Source organism: Excalfactoria chinensis, chromosome Z, assembly GCF_039878825.1.
Source record: "Excalfactoria chinensis isolate bCotChi1 chromosome Z, bCotChi1.hap2, whole genome shotgun sequence".
Taxonomy (NCBI): Eukaryota; Metazoa; Chordata; class Aves; order Galliformes; family Phasianidae; genus Excalfactoria; species Excalfactoria chinensis.
Genome location: NC_092857.1, coordinates 25,263,327 through 25,279,092, shown reverse-complemented (window position 1 = coordinate 25,279,092; position 15,766 = coordinate 25,263,327). Strand labels below are relative to the sequence as shown.

Below are 15,766 nucleotides of genomic sequence, written 5' to 3'. Positions count from 1 at the left end.
TAATAGGTCGCTCTGAAAATAATACCTCCTATTTATTTTCATGGAAACAACAACAGATACAAAGAGCACAATAACAACAGAGCAAATCCCCAGCTATAAAACACTGCTTTTCAGTAGCTACCACCATTAGCTGTGTGTTCTCAACAGTGATGAACAAGAGCTTGCATGCAGTACTCATAATCATTTGCACCAGCAAAGGTTTCACATGTGCTATGAAGGCATCACTGCTAGGAAGAAGATGCCCACAGGGTCCCTCTTTCATCAACCCAAACAGCTGGAAGTTAGGAGCCCCATGCCCAAACTATATGGTGGGGGTGGCAGGACAGTCCAGCCAAGACTGGCAATATGCTCCTCAGTCTTCAAACTGGCGTGGGGCCTGGCATTATCATGCTGCAAGAGAAAGATGTCTTCTCTGGTCTGACTCTAGAAGACTGAGCCTTCAGCTTAATCAGAGCTGTGATGTAGTGGTCAGAGCTGATAGTTTGTCCACGTTCCAGGAAATCTGGAAGCACCATCCTTTCCCTGTCCCAAAGATGGTGCACATCACTTCATGCAATGAGGACTGCGTCTTGTTCTTTGTTGGGGAATTCACACATCACCCCTCCATGGGCTGTTGTTCTGACTCTTAGGGTGGTGATACCACATCTTGTTGTTGGTAATAATGTGATCCAAGAAACTGTCACCTCCAGCCCTATATTGGTTCAATAGGTCCTGACTAATATGCATATGGAGTTCACGTGTGAGCATTCATGGGACCCCACCTGGTGCAAACATGTAAACATTTCAACATTTCCATCACTGTCTACAACACATTGAAGCCAACATTCATCTCCATCCACAATTCCCTGGCCATAATTCACTAATTCCTGAAGATGAGCTAATTGAGATGCTTTTCATTCTGTGCTGTGACAGCTGTACATGGCCATCAGAAACATGGCTTCCATGTCACTGTCACCACAGCTGTAACACACCACCCACCACCTCACTGTGCTCATCTCTGCTGGCTGGTCTCCCAAAACATCCAGTGAGTGTTAAATGTCAGTGGGTTCCACTTTTTCCACATGGAGGAATACAATGACACACCTTTGCTTCATGTGTGCTTCCATGTCACATGCCATTCTGTCAGAGTGCCACTCTAATGCCATCTGTCAAACAGCAATGAAAAATAACGGGATATCGGTGGGAAGGTTCAGCCTCTGCTGCCATACCACCAACGTTCACTTCTGATATAATGGACCAAACTAATAAAATAGGAGGCAGTATTTTTGGATCAGGCCTCATAGAAAGGCTCTAGCCCATCCAATTGTAAGAACCTCGGTTTCACCGTCACTTTCACTTCAGTCGTCTTTGTCGTGTTGATAACTAGCTTTTCATCCCACACTGGGCTGTGAAGCCAGTGTGCTGAAACAGGAAATTGATCCTTTAATTCAACAAGACTAAACAACTAAAAAAAAAAAAAGACACTTATTTGGACAGGACAAGGGGAAACAGCCATAAACTGGAGCACAGGAAGTTCCACACCAATATGCAAAGGAACATCTTCACAGTGAGGGCGATGGAGCACTGGAACAGGCTGTCCAGGGAGGTTGAGTATTCTCCTTCTATGAAGATATTCAAAACCCACCTGGATGCCAACCTGTGCAGCGTGCTGCAGGAGGCCTGGTTAGCATGGGGTTGCACTCAAGGATCTTTGGAGGTCCCTTTCAAACCCTACAATTCTGCGATTCTTTGATTTATGAAATCCTCTCTTATCCCACACCAATACATGTGGAGCAAAGTGAAAACCGCCCTATTTTCCCTAACAAGTGGCGGATCAAACCATCCCATGATGCTGAGTACAGCAATAATCAGTGTGATTTTCCTTTTTTTCCTTTCCCAGCTTTACCTTCTCCTCAGTTTATCAGCTGACGCTTTGTCGTATCATGAATATGACAGCACTTCCTTGGAAATATGGGAATCTTCTCACATTAAATATGCACAGCTGTGCCCGTTACCATGGGAGTTGAACTCTGAACAAAGCTCAACGCCAGAACATCGTGTTCCTGTGCCACAGTGTAGGGAGGAAACAGGGATTTTACCGAAAGCACTCCGGTACAGAAACTGGTATTCTCTCTAAGGCAGAAATTCATAAACAAAGACAGAAGCAAACAAAAACAAAACTACCGTTTGCAATTTCAACTCTTTATTAGCCGTAGCAGAAATGAGGAAATAGTTAAGCACTTCGTGCTGCTACCGAATGAAAACAGCGAATGTTCTGATGATAATAATGATAGCAGCAATAAGCTTGTGTTAACACATGACCAAGGATGGCATGTCAAACCTCTTTAAAGAGGTTTATGGAGATTAACTTGAATAATATCTTTACAGGACAACTACTGACCAGATCTCTGCTTCTCTTCTGATACAAATGGATGGGTATTTAAAACAGAACAAAACCCAGCTAAACCCCTCAGCTCCTAATTCAGAGGTCACTGCCATTTTCAGATGACATGGGAATTCAAGTTTCGCATACTGCCACTAGCAGCGTGTCAGTAGATGCAGAAAAATGTGCAAGAGGTACCATATTCCGGAAGATGCCAGACAGACACACGTGAAGAAACACAGTTCATCTGGAATACAGATGGGATATCTGTATGACTGCTTTGCCTTGCCTTTCTGGGTGACATGCATGTCATTCCCCTTCTTCCTAACAGAGAGCAGAGATAAACAAGCACATCTGTACAGAAACCTAAACCTGATTCAATATGCATCTGTGTCAACAGCCAAAGCTGAGGGTTTCATTTAGTTGCCTAGAAGTAGGTAATTACTGTGATCTACAGTGGTATACCAGCACCTTGAACAGACCCATGCCCCTGAGCCTCAGGCAAGCCTCAAGTCATGAGGCTATGCTGCTAGGACTGGGGCTAGTGATCGCCAAGGGACAGTCTCTTAAGAGAGAAATTTGTCATGCAGAAGAGCAGTGAAATAAAAACACCCTTCTCCAGTTCACTCCTGTTTTTTCATGATGAATGATGCCAAGGATGAGACAACCATGGCTTCAATACCTCATTGGTGGTGCACACCAGCTTTGGACAACAAAAGGCATCTCATACCACCACCCTTCCATCGCTGCTCTGCTTGCCTTCTCAGCTCTCAATGAAAGCTGGAGTGGAAAACCCAGGAAGATCTTTTCACCAGATGGCATGTCAATGTTTACATAAGCCCCATGAGCCTTTCCAAAACTATTTGATACCCACTTCATTCTCTCCCTCAAATCCTTATTTCAAGAAGTTACCTCCTTCCTGCAAATGCCAGTGATTGTTTCAAAAAGAATGTAACATTTCTGAGGCCAAGAATCAGTCATTTTCAGACCAAATATGCTCAGGAAATTTTTTGTTGCAGGAGCAGAACAGTTGTTTTAAACAAAACAATCTTGCCAATTACTTGCCTGTGAAATACATTCACCTACAAGACTTCCTTGTGAAAAGTTCATGTAATAAAAAAAAAAAAACACTCCACAAGTCACATTAAACTTCCAGCTAATGTTTTGCAAAATGCAGCCAGGTGTAACTTTTAGAAACTCGTAAACAATTCTTCAACAATAAATGGAGAAACAAAACAGACTTTCTTCTCTTTTAGACCTGTAGTCTGGCTGCACACAGAATAAAGATCAGTAAGCATCAAGGTTTGTAAGCCACATCTGTATGATCCAGCTGGACAGACATGGTGCCAATTCTGGCTAGAATCACTGTGCAGAGTGGAAACTGGTTTGTCTGGGCAGCAGGTTTCATTTCTCTGACACCGCTAGAGCTTCTGAAAGAGGGTGCCTATGTAAATAGGAGTTGCTTAGTTACGGAAGTGAAGATGTTTATTTTGCAGCAAGCAATACACAGATTGCTGATAGACCACTTCCGAGATCATCCCATGCTGGGATTGCTTCCAGGAAGGGCAGGCACAGACGCAGCCTATGCCCCACTTCACCTGGTCCAGCTCTGTATCACCTGTACTGCCACCGCTGCTCACAAACCTCTATGAACCGTGGGACCAGAAACACCTCTGCCTTTCTCCACAAGGATAAATGAGAAAAATCTGTACAAAAAACAAAATTTGACTGATGTACAAACTCATACCTGTAGCTGTAACTTCTTAATTTCAACACAGCGGACTGTCCAGATGCTGCTGCATCAAAACTATATGCCTCACAGACAACTTCAGTACTTCTGCCCAACACATACCTGCCTCTAGCAGGCACTTCCTAAGGAACCTCTCTGAATGCAACGTTAATTACAGCACCCCTGCTGCTAACCTGAAAGCAGCTGCTTCTGCCTCTGTGTTCAGCCTGTTTTTCCTAAGAAGCTGAAGTTTGTGAGTCTGTGCCTCTTTCAATAACTCAAACTTAATTTTTTAAGCTTAAATTCAGATACATCAGGCTGGGATACCTGGAGTGGAAAAAGGTGTGATGGTACCACACGCAAGATGCCCAAAAAGCCCTATCCCACACATAAATCACGTGGAAAGACACTGTAAGAGCTCAGATAGTTCTGCGTGGTACCAATCTAGGAGCACGAACAAACCTTACTAGTTCCACTGCTTACAGAAGTAAACATTCAGCAAAAAGCCTTTTACAGAAACAAACAAACAAACAAATAAATGGTATTCTGACCTGTAAAACCACAGAAACAAGCAGAAAGGAGATAACTGTAGTAAACAGAGTATTTTCAAAATTAAAAGGAAGAGAAGGGGAAACATTTCAGGCTTATGACCTCTCCTTATTCTAATTCTCCATGGGTCTAAACTGTTATAGCACAAAGAGTGATTTATGCACTAAGTTAAAGCATTTACTTCTCACAGGGGACTAAAAATAAAAGAGATTTTACACTCTGCGTTTGCCACCAAAGATAACAGCATTACATGTTAAAGTAAAATTATTCCAAAGCCATTTTGTCAAGAATGTGAAATCTGAATCCAAGCAAGAATATCTTTAGTAAAATATGATCCATTCCTCCACTTGTGTCTAAATACTTTTGAGTCTCCAGACTATGCATTTCACACTGTGCAGTAAAACCAGCGAAAGGAACTGAGGATTTACAGCTACTAAAAATCTGGTTCACTCTTTTTAAGGACATTCTTGGTATTCGGTAGATACTCATTATTTATAAGATGCCCAAAACATAAAATAGCAATATTGCGGCTACAGTTATCATATTAAATGCATATGGGCGGGTATCATATGTTTTCTTTACTGCTACATAAATGTTGCTTATTGCTTTTCTATGGGAAGCTAAACATTTTACTTCACAGAATTAATGGATGGTTCAATTTAGCACACGAACACTGAAAATAACCAGATGTACCAAACTGCCTTTTAACAAAAACAGGTAACTTGAAAGACAGTAAATAAGCTGGAAGAGCTTTATATAGCAGTGCACTAGCCAAAATTATTACGTTGACGTTACAGAGTAGTTACTCATATTTATTTTTTATCTTTTTCAATTCAGCACCCATCATACAGACGCATTTGCACACATTTTTTCCATTTCCTTAACTTCTCACTGAGACCAAGAATACCCTAAGTCATTGCTAGTCATTGCTAACCTTGTGTCCAGGAAGCTAAGATTCATATATGTAATAGTTATATGGCTGGATTCACCAGCAGAGCATTCTATTTTAATTTACCATCAGACCCTTTCTTCTCCCTCATTTCACCCCCTCAAAAACCCCAACAACAAAACCAAACCAAAGCAATCCAAGCAGGATTCCTTCCAGCATGTTTCCCCAGGAAACAAAGAAATCTCTCAAATTAATTGTATGGATTTTACAGTTAATATATAAAATGGAAAGAGTACTTAAACCTCAATTCTTGCCTTTCCTGACTGCCACCAAAACCTCCAAAAGTAATTACAGCTTATGCTTTTCAAACACGAGGCTCTAATTAGGGATTAGGACAAACACTTATTGGAACAGAGAAAACTCAAGATGTGGTTTCTGTGAAGCCACTCTGGAGTTGCCCATTATAAAGCAATTGACATTGCTGGAAAGGAGAAAGCACCCCACAGCTCCCTGGCTGCAAAGAATAAGGAAGGGAGGAAATGGGAGAAAGGCTGCAAACTCCATGGAAACAAGTTAGCTTGTCATAGATGCTGAATGTGACTTACAGCTCTGCACAACGTGACGTAACATCTTAACTTTTAAAAACAGCATTCCAAATTTAAGGGAAAGACAACATTACAGACAGACAGGAACTCTGGTTCGCTTAGTTACGAAATGCAGTCCGTGCCTTGGGTGGGGTACCTACAGGTATTTCTCTTGTATATCCCGCACTCGATCACCCAGCCATCAGCCCCTTCAGAGCCTGGTTTCTGTGAGATGGGTAACTGCCTCCCATTCTTGAGATCCACTCTCCAGCAATGGGCTGGAGAGAACATGAACAGGCTCACCCTGCAGCAAATCCACCTTCTGCAATTTATCGGAGAAAACTACACATTTCTACACTATGTGGCAAGCTTTCATAGGTGACAGACCCATAGTGATAGCACGGAGTGGCACAGACACATGACACTCAGCTTACCTGATGCAGCGCTTTTCTCCATGCACTGTTTCTGAAGGTCCAGGCTCCGCAGTTCCTCCGTGCTGGCATATTTCATGACGGAATTGATGGATGTGAGGGTACTGATCAGCTGTGAATTGAGTGATCCGATCTGGGAGTGTGGCTCACCAAAGGCTTCTGCTAATTCGCTGTAATTTTCAGCAAGCAGCATCTGCTGCTCCTGTAGCAGCTTCTGCACACGCTCAATGTAGTGATCCAAGCCCGTCCTCAGCTCAGGTGGAGGCAGTGGGCTTTCCAGGAGGTTGCTCACGGACTCGCACACTGGCTCACCCCCAACACCAATGCTCCTGGTACTGGTCGGTACAACCACCAGGGGAGGGGGACCGCAAGCAATGCTTCTCATTTTAAGACCAACTAGATAGTTCTCATTAATGTTTATCTGCCCAACACCGCAGTCTTTGGTTTTTATCACAGAGAGTTTTTCAAAGCCAGCGGGAGTGGAAAGCAAGGTCCCTACTCCAATTGAACGCGTTTTAGCAGACGCGTGTATGTCCTTCACCCGGCCATCCCCAACTGCCACCGTCCGCATCTCCACACTCACTGTGCTGGTTTGCTGGTCACGGCTGCTTGGAACAGTGTTGATGCCACAGTCCACTGCTATGGGTGCCTCTGTACTGGTGCACCGGCTCACCATCTCCACAGCCGTGCTGGTCTGCTGTGTGGCTGTGGAAGGCACAGCCATGACTGTGGCTTCTGCCCTGCACACAGTCTCCGTAGCTGTCTGGCGGGAGACGCACTCCTTTGGGACACAAACAATCACATCCACTGAGCAGTCCCCGCAGCCGATCGACCTCGTCTCCCGGACCTCCCGCACTGTCCTGCAGAGACTCAGGTCACCCACAGACTCCTCTGTGTTGACACCCGTCTCGCAGACGCTGGTCTCCACACCCACCTTCTTATCGAGCAGCTCCACACACCTCCCTGTGCACTGGTCTCGCATCTCTGCCCTCTCCCTCACCAGCCAGCGGCTCATGAGCAGCTCAGGTCCCGCCGCTGTGCTCCTTACCGCCGGCCTGCAGGAGGTGCCCACGCTGCTCGTTTGCAAATGGCTGCCTACAGACGAATCGGCAACATGCACGTGGTCTCCCACCATTTGGTCTCTCATTTGTACCACAGCCTCCACCATTCTGCTGGTGACAAGGGGCTGAGCCATCACGGCTTTATCTACTTTTTTTCTAGATCCAGCCGCCTGCAGCTCCTGTTTTAATTTGGTCATTTCCCTGTCATGGGTTGTCTCCTTTAACTGAACCTCCAGCCTGTAAATCTTTTCCTTAAGGGCTTCAATGGTCTGCTGCTGAAGCTCTATTTCTTTCTCAACTTCTGTTGACAAGCCAAGCATGGCCTCTGTCACCCCAACCCCAGACTCTCTCACTTCTTTCTCTGTCCCCACAGCTACTTCTCTGTGTTGCCTTGAAGATCTGTTGTAGATAACCACATCGCTCATGTTTTCATCAGAACCAACAGCAACAGATCGGCTTTCTTTTGTCAGGCTTTCTCTAGGGTTCGATGGAACCTCATAGTTGCTGTCCTGGATTTTTTTCTCCAGAGCCTGCATTTCAGCAGTCAACTGCCTGAACTCTTCTACCCTCCGAGAGCTCTGCTCCGCACTCTCCATCTCATCCTCGCAGTCGATATAAAGTTCTCCTCCTCTTCGCACCTGAGACAGGTGCTCCCACTGCTCCGCGTTCCCAGCGCTGTACGATCTTTTTCTGAAGCCATACACGTCATTTTGACTGGATTTCCTTTGGCTTTTGAGTTCTGCCATCATGTGCCTCTTTTCCTCCTGTAACACTGAGATTTTGACCTGCAGCACAGGAATGGTCTTTACCTGCTCCTCAAGCTCCTTGAGGCGCTTCAGGGCAATTGCCATTTGTTCCCTGATCTGCTGCAGATGCACCGGGCTCACGTTGGTGACTGGTGTGGAAATTCCTGAACTCATTGGGCTGTGCCGGATGGAACTGCCCAAGGAAGAGCCGAAACAGGCTCCAAAGTCTCCATTCCCCTGGTAGCCATTGTGGAGCTGCTGAGGCAAGTGACCGTACCCACTGGACCCGACGAAAGAAGGCAGGGAGCTCGTTGAGCCCATGCCCCCAAAGCTGGAAAGCCGGGGCCTACGGACATCTCCTGGCATTACCTGCATCATTCTCTCCTGTTCAAGTCGTCTGCGTGTTTCCATGAGGGTTTTTGTCACATGGAGGTTGTGACGAGGAAGCTGTGGAGAAGGAGGAGGGAGCAGCTTACTCTCGGGGACAGTTAAGTAGGAGGGAGATGCCTCAAGGGAAGCCAATGGTCTCACAGCCACAGACGAGGTTACTTGACTCCTTGTTGCCAAGAAAGACTGCTTGTTCTCATCACTGTTCGAAGAAGAGAGCGACTCTGTGGAAGTCCAGTCTCCACAGTGGCCACCAGAGCTCTTGGTACTTCTGGAGGCTGGTACTGCTTTCCTCTTTTTTTGGATGTTTAATTTCTTAATGGTATTCCCCTTCTGTATATCGTCCACGTACTTCAGAAAATCCAAGTCTAGCTGGTAGCCATAAGGCGTTTCCACAAAATAGGGGTATTTCCGTTCATTTTCATCTTTTCCATTTATAACAACTTCCTCTTTTTCTGCAAGAGAAGAAACAAAATGAGCATATGAGTAAGAAACTGTCTCAGTAAACCAGGTGGTGACACTAACATGCCAGGATGGGTGCTCACATCACTGGAGGCAGAAGCACAGCTGCAGCTCAGAGCAAAACAGCATCCTGCTGATTTACCCTCAGCACTACATCTCATTTAGCTTCCTAAAAGCTAATCAATAAGTTTTCAAGTGCTAAGAAGTGCACACATAACTTCTGCTACCGGAGCGACACAGAAGTGGCACAGCAAGCAAGCAAAAGCGATCCGTTCCCTGAGTCCCTCCAACCTTCCTGCGGAACACAAACTTCACGCACAATATGCCCTCAGATGAAAACCTGAGGAGCAGCGTGACTCATCTGGAAACCAACTTGTCCGGAGGGTACATTCAAACAGGCTGCGGGAACAGGAACGCCAACACTCTCCTTATACAACCGGTGCCATCAGACAGATCCACAGTTGTTCTACTGCCTGGAGAACCACAGCTGCAGAAGCAGCGATGCCGGTTCACTCACACTGGCTTACTCCACCAGTGCTCCTGGTCAGCAGAGTGCCCATGCTGGGACCCCCAGCCCCACAGCCGTGAGGGAACATAGCGGTCCCACAACAAGGCAGCGTGCCAGCACCCCAAATACAGGACTTGCCTGTCCCCGCAGCCCTCTGCACGCCGCTGCGCCAGGTCTGCCGTGCTTCTGCAGGCTGAGTATTTATGCACAGCCCTGCTACACAGCCTGCTGCTCCTGTCCCACTTGAGAAAAACAACTGCTGCAAGTTATGAGAGGCAGCAGAGGAATAACAGAAGCCAGCTTTCCGGTTACCTGAATTAGCCACATGCCTCTCCCCCCACGCTGTAAGTTTCCAGCCACGTATCGCTAGGCCTCCGGTACGGCTCCGTGCTGTCCCAGCTGCGTGTGCCACAAACCAGTTCCCCAGTGCCTCCCACTCGCTCCTTCCTCAACCCATAAGGATAAAAAGAAAAGAACTCCCACTGCGGCGCAAACCCGGCCCGACAGGGCAAGGCGATTTCATAGGCTGTGCTCTCACCGCTGGAAAGCAGCTCTTTCCCCACGCACTCCGCCTCGCCGTACGCCCGCGGCCGGGGAACGGCGAAGGGCTACGAGGCGCAGCGCCGCCGCTCCGCCCCGCACCCCGGACCCCGATCCTGCCCCGCCAGCAGCCGCCGCCGCCGGGTTCGTTCCTAACGAGGCTGCGTTCGGAGCGCCGCGTCCTCTTAAAGGAATATAAACCTCGGGGAAAAAAAACAAAAAAGAAAAAAAAAAAAAAACTGCTTGCTGCAACTACAGGAAGTGACTTAATGTTGTACTGAACGGGTTCAGGAGGGGGGGGGGGGGAAAGGCTCCTGTTTTTCCAGTTTCCTTGGCATGCTTAAGGAAGGCTGCTGTCTGCAGACAGTCTAAGTACTTTCACGACAATCTCTAACGCTTCTGGCTACGCAGGACGCCCCGAAGCAGGGTGCCGTGCGGGGACCCTCCTCTCCCCGGCACCAGGTGAGCGTGGGACGCCAAGCAGGACGAGCAGAGAGCACACTGCTGTCGCGGTCCTGCAAGCACTGCCTGTGTGGCGACTGTTCGAGTGACACAAACAACCCTCCCTGCCCAGACCACATGTTTCTGCTGGAAGATGCCGTGGTATTTACTTATAGATGCACCCAAAATAGCCGACTGAATGCCAGAGTGGAAGCAAAATACACGTACACACGTGTGCTCCAAGCACAGACCCTTCCAGCAGGTCTGCCTCAAGGGTAGGCAGGGAAGAGGTCTCCAAAGAACACCAGCATTAGGGTTTGAGACACAGCAGTTCTCCATGCTGCCGCTTTTACTCCCCAAATTCAGTGTTCTGTCCCCAGATTCTCCTGGCTCCGTCCTTTGCAATGTCACCTCTCCATGGCTCCCTGCTCTAGGCTAGTCACCATTCCTTCCCCCTCCAGCCCTACGGTTTGCATCCTCACCCACACCAGCTCCCCCTTCCTGTAGTTTCCCAGTCTTTTTCTACCTTATTCCCACACTTGGAATTTCTTATCCATTTTCTCGACTTGCATTCAATTGCCTGTTCCATAAATTCAAACCCTGAATACGGTTATACCTTCATCCCCCATGCTGGCCTAGGATGACGGTGAGCACCTTCACCCAGCTCATGCATATTCAAGCTCAATTGTAACGACTCTACCTCTTCTCTCTTACTTCCCAGGCCCTTTCCTTTGCTTGCCTGGTTGCTTGCCCTCCTATGCAATGACATCTCTGGTTCTCCCATCACTACACCACTGAAGTCTAGCAGCCCTTGACAAGCTGTCCTTGAGTCCAGTACAGAAGTGTAGGATGAAGAAGGAAGAAACAGGCTCTTTAGAAAGTCCCAGGACTTAAGAATTAATGCATCCATAGAAAAAAATATTCAAAAACTCTCTAGAAAAACATGAAAATTGCCAAGTTAAGTCATAAGCACCAAACTGGAATCACAGATAATTTCTTCTCCTTCATGAAACAGTCTTGAGATCACTCAGCAGAAAAAACATAAATAAAAAAACACAGCAACTCTGAACCCCTCACTGAATGTTTCCACAACACCTGCAGGCAGTTAAATACCTTCACAATGACATAAATCACGGAATTGTTTGAGTTGAAAGAGCCCTTTAGAGGCCATCTCTAAAGAGATCCGTAAAGAGTCCAGCTCCCCTGCAATGAACACAGACACCTCCAGCTTGATCAGATTGCTCAAAGCCTCATACATCCTGACCTTGAGCGTCTCTAGGGATGGAGCATCCACCACATCTCTGGGCAACCTGTTCCATTGCTTCACTACTCCTGTTGTACAAAATTCTTCCTTACATCCATCTTAAATCTCCTCTCTTATAATTTGAAACTTGTCTTACCACAAGAGACTTCAGTAAAGAATCCATCCACTCTTACAGCTCCCCTTTAGATAAGGAAAGCTGCTATTGAGTTGCTCTGGAGCCTTTTCTGGGCCGAAGAGCACCTGTCTTTGTAGGAGAGGTGTTCCGTACCTTCTATCATTTTTGTGGCCCTCATCTGGACATGCTCCAACAGATCCACATCTCTCCTGTACTGAGGACTCCACATCTGGATGCAGTACTCCAGGTAAGGCCTCATCAGTGCAGGATCACCTTTCTTGCCCTGATGGCCACACTTCTTTTGATGCAACCCAGGATACACTTGGCTTTCTTGGCTGCATGGGCACACTGCTGGCTCATGTCCCACCCACAAGGACCAAATTCATATGGCCCTCAGCTTAGCCTGTGCATATTTGACTCTCCATAAGCTCAAGGCGGTGTACGGAGCTAAATTTGCATATGACTTCTCCATAAAACAGGACAACGAATACTCCATGAACACAATCCCAGCATTATAAGTGGATCTTTGGGGACATTTCTTGATATGTTAAGAAAATTAAGAACGAGAATGCAATATAACAACAACAGTGCGCTGTGATGTGGCACACAGGAGCTGTGCCAAGTCTTTGTGCATTTTGCTGTCTCAGAGAAAGGGCCAGAATGGGTGTGCCTGCTAAGCCTGTAACAAAGCAAAATGGATGGCTGTTTTCAGGCAATTAAAAATGGCTTTGTTGGTTCCAAAGGAAAAATGTTCTCACAAAAAGGAAATGGATAAACACCTGATAAGAGTGCAGACCTTGTTCCTTTCAGCCATTGGGCGAACCATTGATGCCTTTACCCTCTAGACTTGGAAGATGAGTACCAACTGCTGCACAAGCAGTACCTCAGGGGAGTCACAGAGCAAACTGTATCTATGTGCTCTTCTGCCAGAATGGCAAATCTTCATGCAGAGAGAATTCAAGTGAGCAAGGTTCCTACTCCGTTCACTCCAACACACTAAATATGGCAGCAATGCCACGACAGGATAAATTCTCAGGCTTCCCCTCTCACCACTGGCTAGCTGATTGGGGCACTAATGAAATCAGGACTTCCCCAGTCTCTACAGTATCTCAGGCTTATTTTAATCACATTATTATGTTAGGCTGTAGAAGGACGTGAAGACACACAAACACATACTGTGAAAATGTTGTAGGCTTTTTCTTCCGACAAGTCTCAAATGTAATGAGACACATAGACACTACACTTCCAGGTGAGTACCTGTGAAGATACTCTGTGCAGCACAGAACCCTTGTTGTGTTACTGACATTATTCATGCATTTCTTTTAAAGTATGCAAAACTTCCATGATAATCATGGACAAGACACAAGCAGTGTTTAAAAAATGCACTCTTCTGTTCCTGTCTCCTGCACTGCTAGGACTGGCTCTGTCCAAACATTCCAGTCTTGCCATCTTCCATAAAATTATATCCTATCCAGTGCACTACACAAGAACATCAGTATATTCAAATATTGAGTCAGCTCTACCCAAGTCCACGCTAATCATGTCTGCTCCCAGTCCAGGAGAACTGGAAAAAAACAGGACATTTAGTTTATGTGCTTAAAGACTTTTGGGGAGAGAAAAGAGCAAAGTAGAGAAAATATGAGCAGATCGGAGCTCTATCTCTGTAAACCAGGAAAGCTGTATTGTAAGACCACCTTGGAGGGTGTGGAAAGAGCAAAGAGAAGCAACTGAAAAAGTATCTCTGAAGCGAAAAAGCTAAGGTGCCTTAGAAGATACAGACTTCACGTCTAAAGCCTTTTCTCCCCATCTGGTTATGATATCTCCTCCAAGGCATTTTTATCTTGGATCTGACTGCTATTAAAGAAGTCTCTTCCACTGAAAAAGCATTATGAATAACAGAGTCTCCTCCCAGAGTTATGGCATAAGACAATTCATAAAGAACGCTGCAGAGAAAAAAGGCAGAAGCAATAGCTGGTGTAAACAGAATCGCTTCCATGTTTTTCTGTTGCTGAGCTTCAGTACTGAAAATCATCTGGGGAAGAAGCAGACAAAAGCTCCGACCTTTTCAATTCTCTACTGCAACAGAAAATAAGTTAACCGTTCTCCCCTTATCATATATACGATCTGAAGAGAAACCCTTCTCCTCTCTCCCCTCATACTACATGGTTCTTTTTTTCACCGGTTCTTCAGCAAATGGCGATGAGTCTCAGTCTTCTGAAAAGAACCAACACATGTGAAGCTGAGTATTTGTTTAAAATGAAGAAGCAGAATTAGCCAGCATTCTTTCATGTTTCTTTTCAGGTGTTGGTCTTTCAATATAACTTAAATTAAAAACATAACATGGAGAATGGATATTAGTCCTGCAATATTCTCATACGATCAAGTTTCTTTTAGCTAGAAACACAGATTTGCAGCTTCTCAAAGAATTTCGAAGAAAAATGAAGAGCAGGAGGATTGTAAAATATCAGGTTTTTAGATTGTTTTCAGTTTGTGGGTCACTAACACGTGAACATCAACAGTGTTTAAGAAAAACAGTTCAGATGACTGTCGTGTTTGTTTGCACCGTGAATGCAAAGACTAGGGCACTGGGCTACGAAGTCACAGTCATCACAGGTCAGTGAAAGCAGAAGGCAATTGAGAAATCTGCTGTCTTAATACTTCATTTTTTCTGGAAGAACTGGGACCATTATACTAACACGGGAATAAGCTCAAATCATAGCCACAATGCAAAAACATCCATATCATCCCATTGACTTGCCTGGGCTTTGGATAAACCCAGTGGGAAAAATCTCTCTCAGGCAGTTAAGATACTCTGAAGATGAAAAATCTTAGTTGCTTAGAGTTACACTAAGGTTATAATTATAATAAAAACATAATAAAATTTTTGGTTGCTTAGCATGATAGCAAAAACAACGAGACAGACTTCACCTCCATACTGGAAATTGGGTGGATGCAGCAGCCTGAATGTCCCACTGCCACAGGCTCCTCAAGGTTCAGTTTCTAAACCACAGTCTCACAAAGACAGTTTTGACTTTTCTTACTTTTCTCCTACTGCTAACTACTTACAGACTATTCGTGTCTAAGAAAAACAGGGTGTTCTGGTGTAATATAAAAAGCATTCACAATGCTCACCAGCCTGCTGTGCAAAGGCCTCTTGGTATTACAACAGCCTTTCAAGATCACATGATTTTCTCTTTCTTAAGATATGGTTATAGGTTTTCTTTCCCATGAAAAAAAAAAAGTTATCTACAGAGTTTAAAGGGGAACAGTGTGTAACCATAACCAGCAATTATTTCTGCAAGCCATCAACAAAAAAGACCTTTCAAAAAACATTCTCCCCCACCTTCTCCAGTATTTTTAATGTCCAATTATTTTACTTCAAGAATTCCTGAACTGGAAACTTGTAGCTCAAACAGCTCGATTAAAATAAAAACACATGATATAAGTCATGCAAATTAATTAACCGTGAATAAAAGGCTGACCTTGTTTGTGGAAACCCATTTCTGAAAAAAAAAAAATATAAAAAAATACAGAGTGACTGTAAGATGTTCCCTTATCAGAATTCACAAAGCCTTTATTTGCTTGACAACTCCCTCACTTGAGGTCTAAAATATAAAGTCTCCTTTTCAACTGCTGCCTCTTTCTGGAAATAGCTCTAGTTCTGGACGCTCTGTGGTGGGACAGCTTGTGTGTTTACC

At 45.3% G+C, this 15,766-nt stretch overlaps 1 protein-coding gene across 10 annotated transcripts in view; it reads right to left on the bottom strand.

The window, feature by feature from the left end:
- The window catches only part of KANK1 (KN motif and ankyrin repeat domains 1), a 114,176-nt gene that overhangs the window by 17,772 nt on the left and 80,638 nt on the right, over nt 1-15,766 (bottom strand). For 8 of the 10 annotated variants that reach the window (XM_072359295.1, XM_072359292.1, XM_072359299.1 and 5 more), the window contains exon 4: nt 6,548-9,193. In XM_072359295.1, the coding sequence (XP_072215396.1) occupies nt 6,548-9,193 (2,646 nt within the window). Of the gene's footprint in view, nt 1-6,547; nt 9,194-10,020; nt 10,402-15,766 lie in introns of those variants that run through there. The other 2 variants (XM_072359302.1, XM_072359301.1) reach the window with 2 other exon arrangements.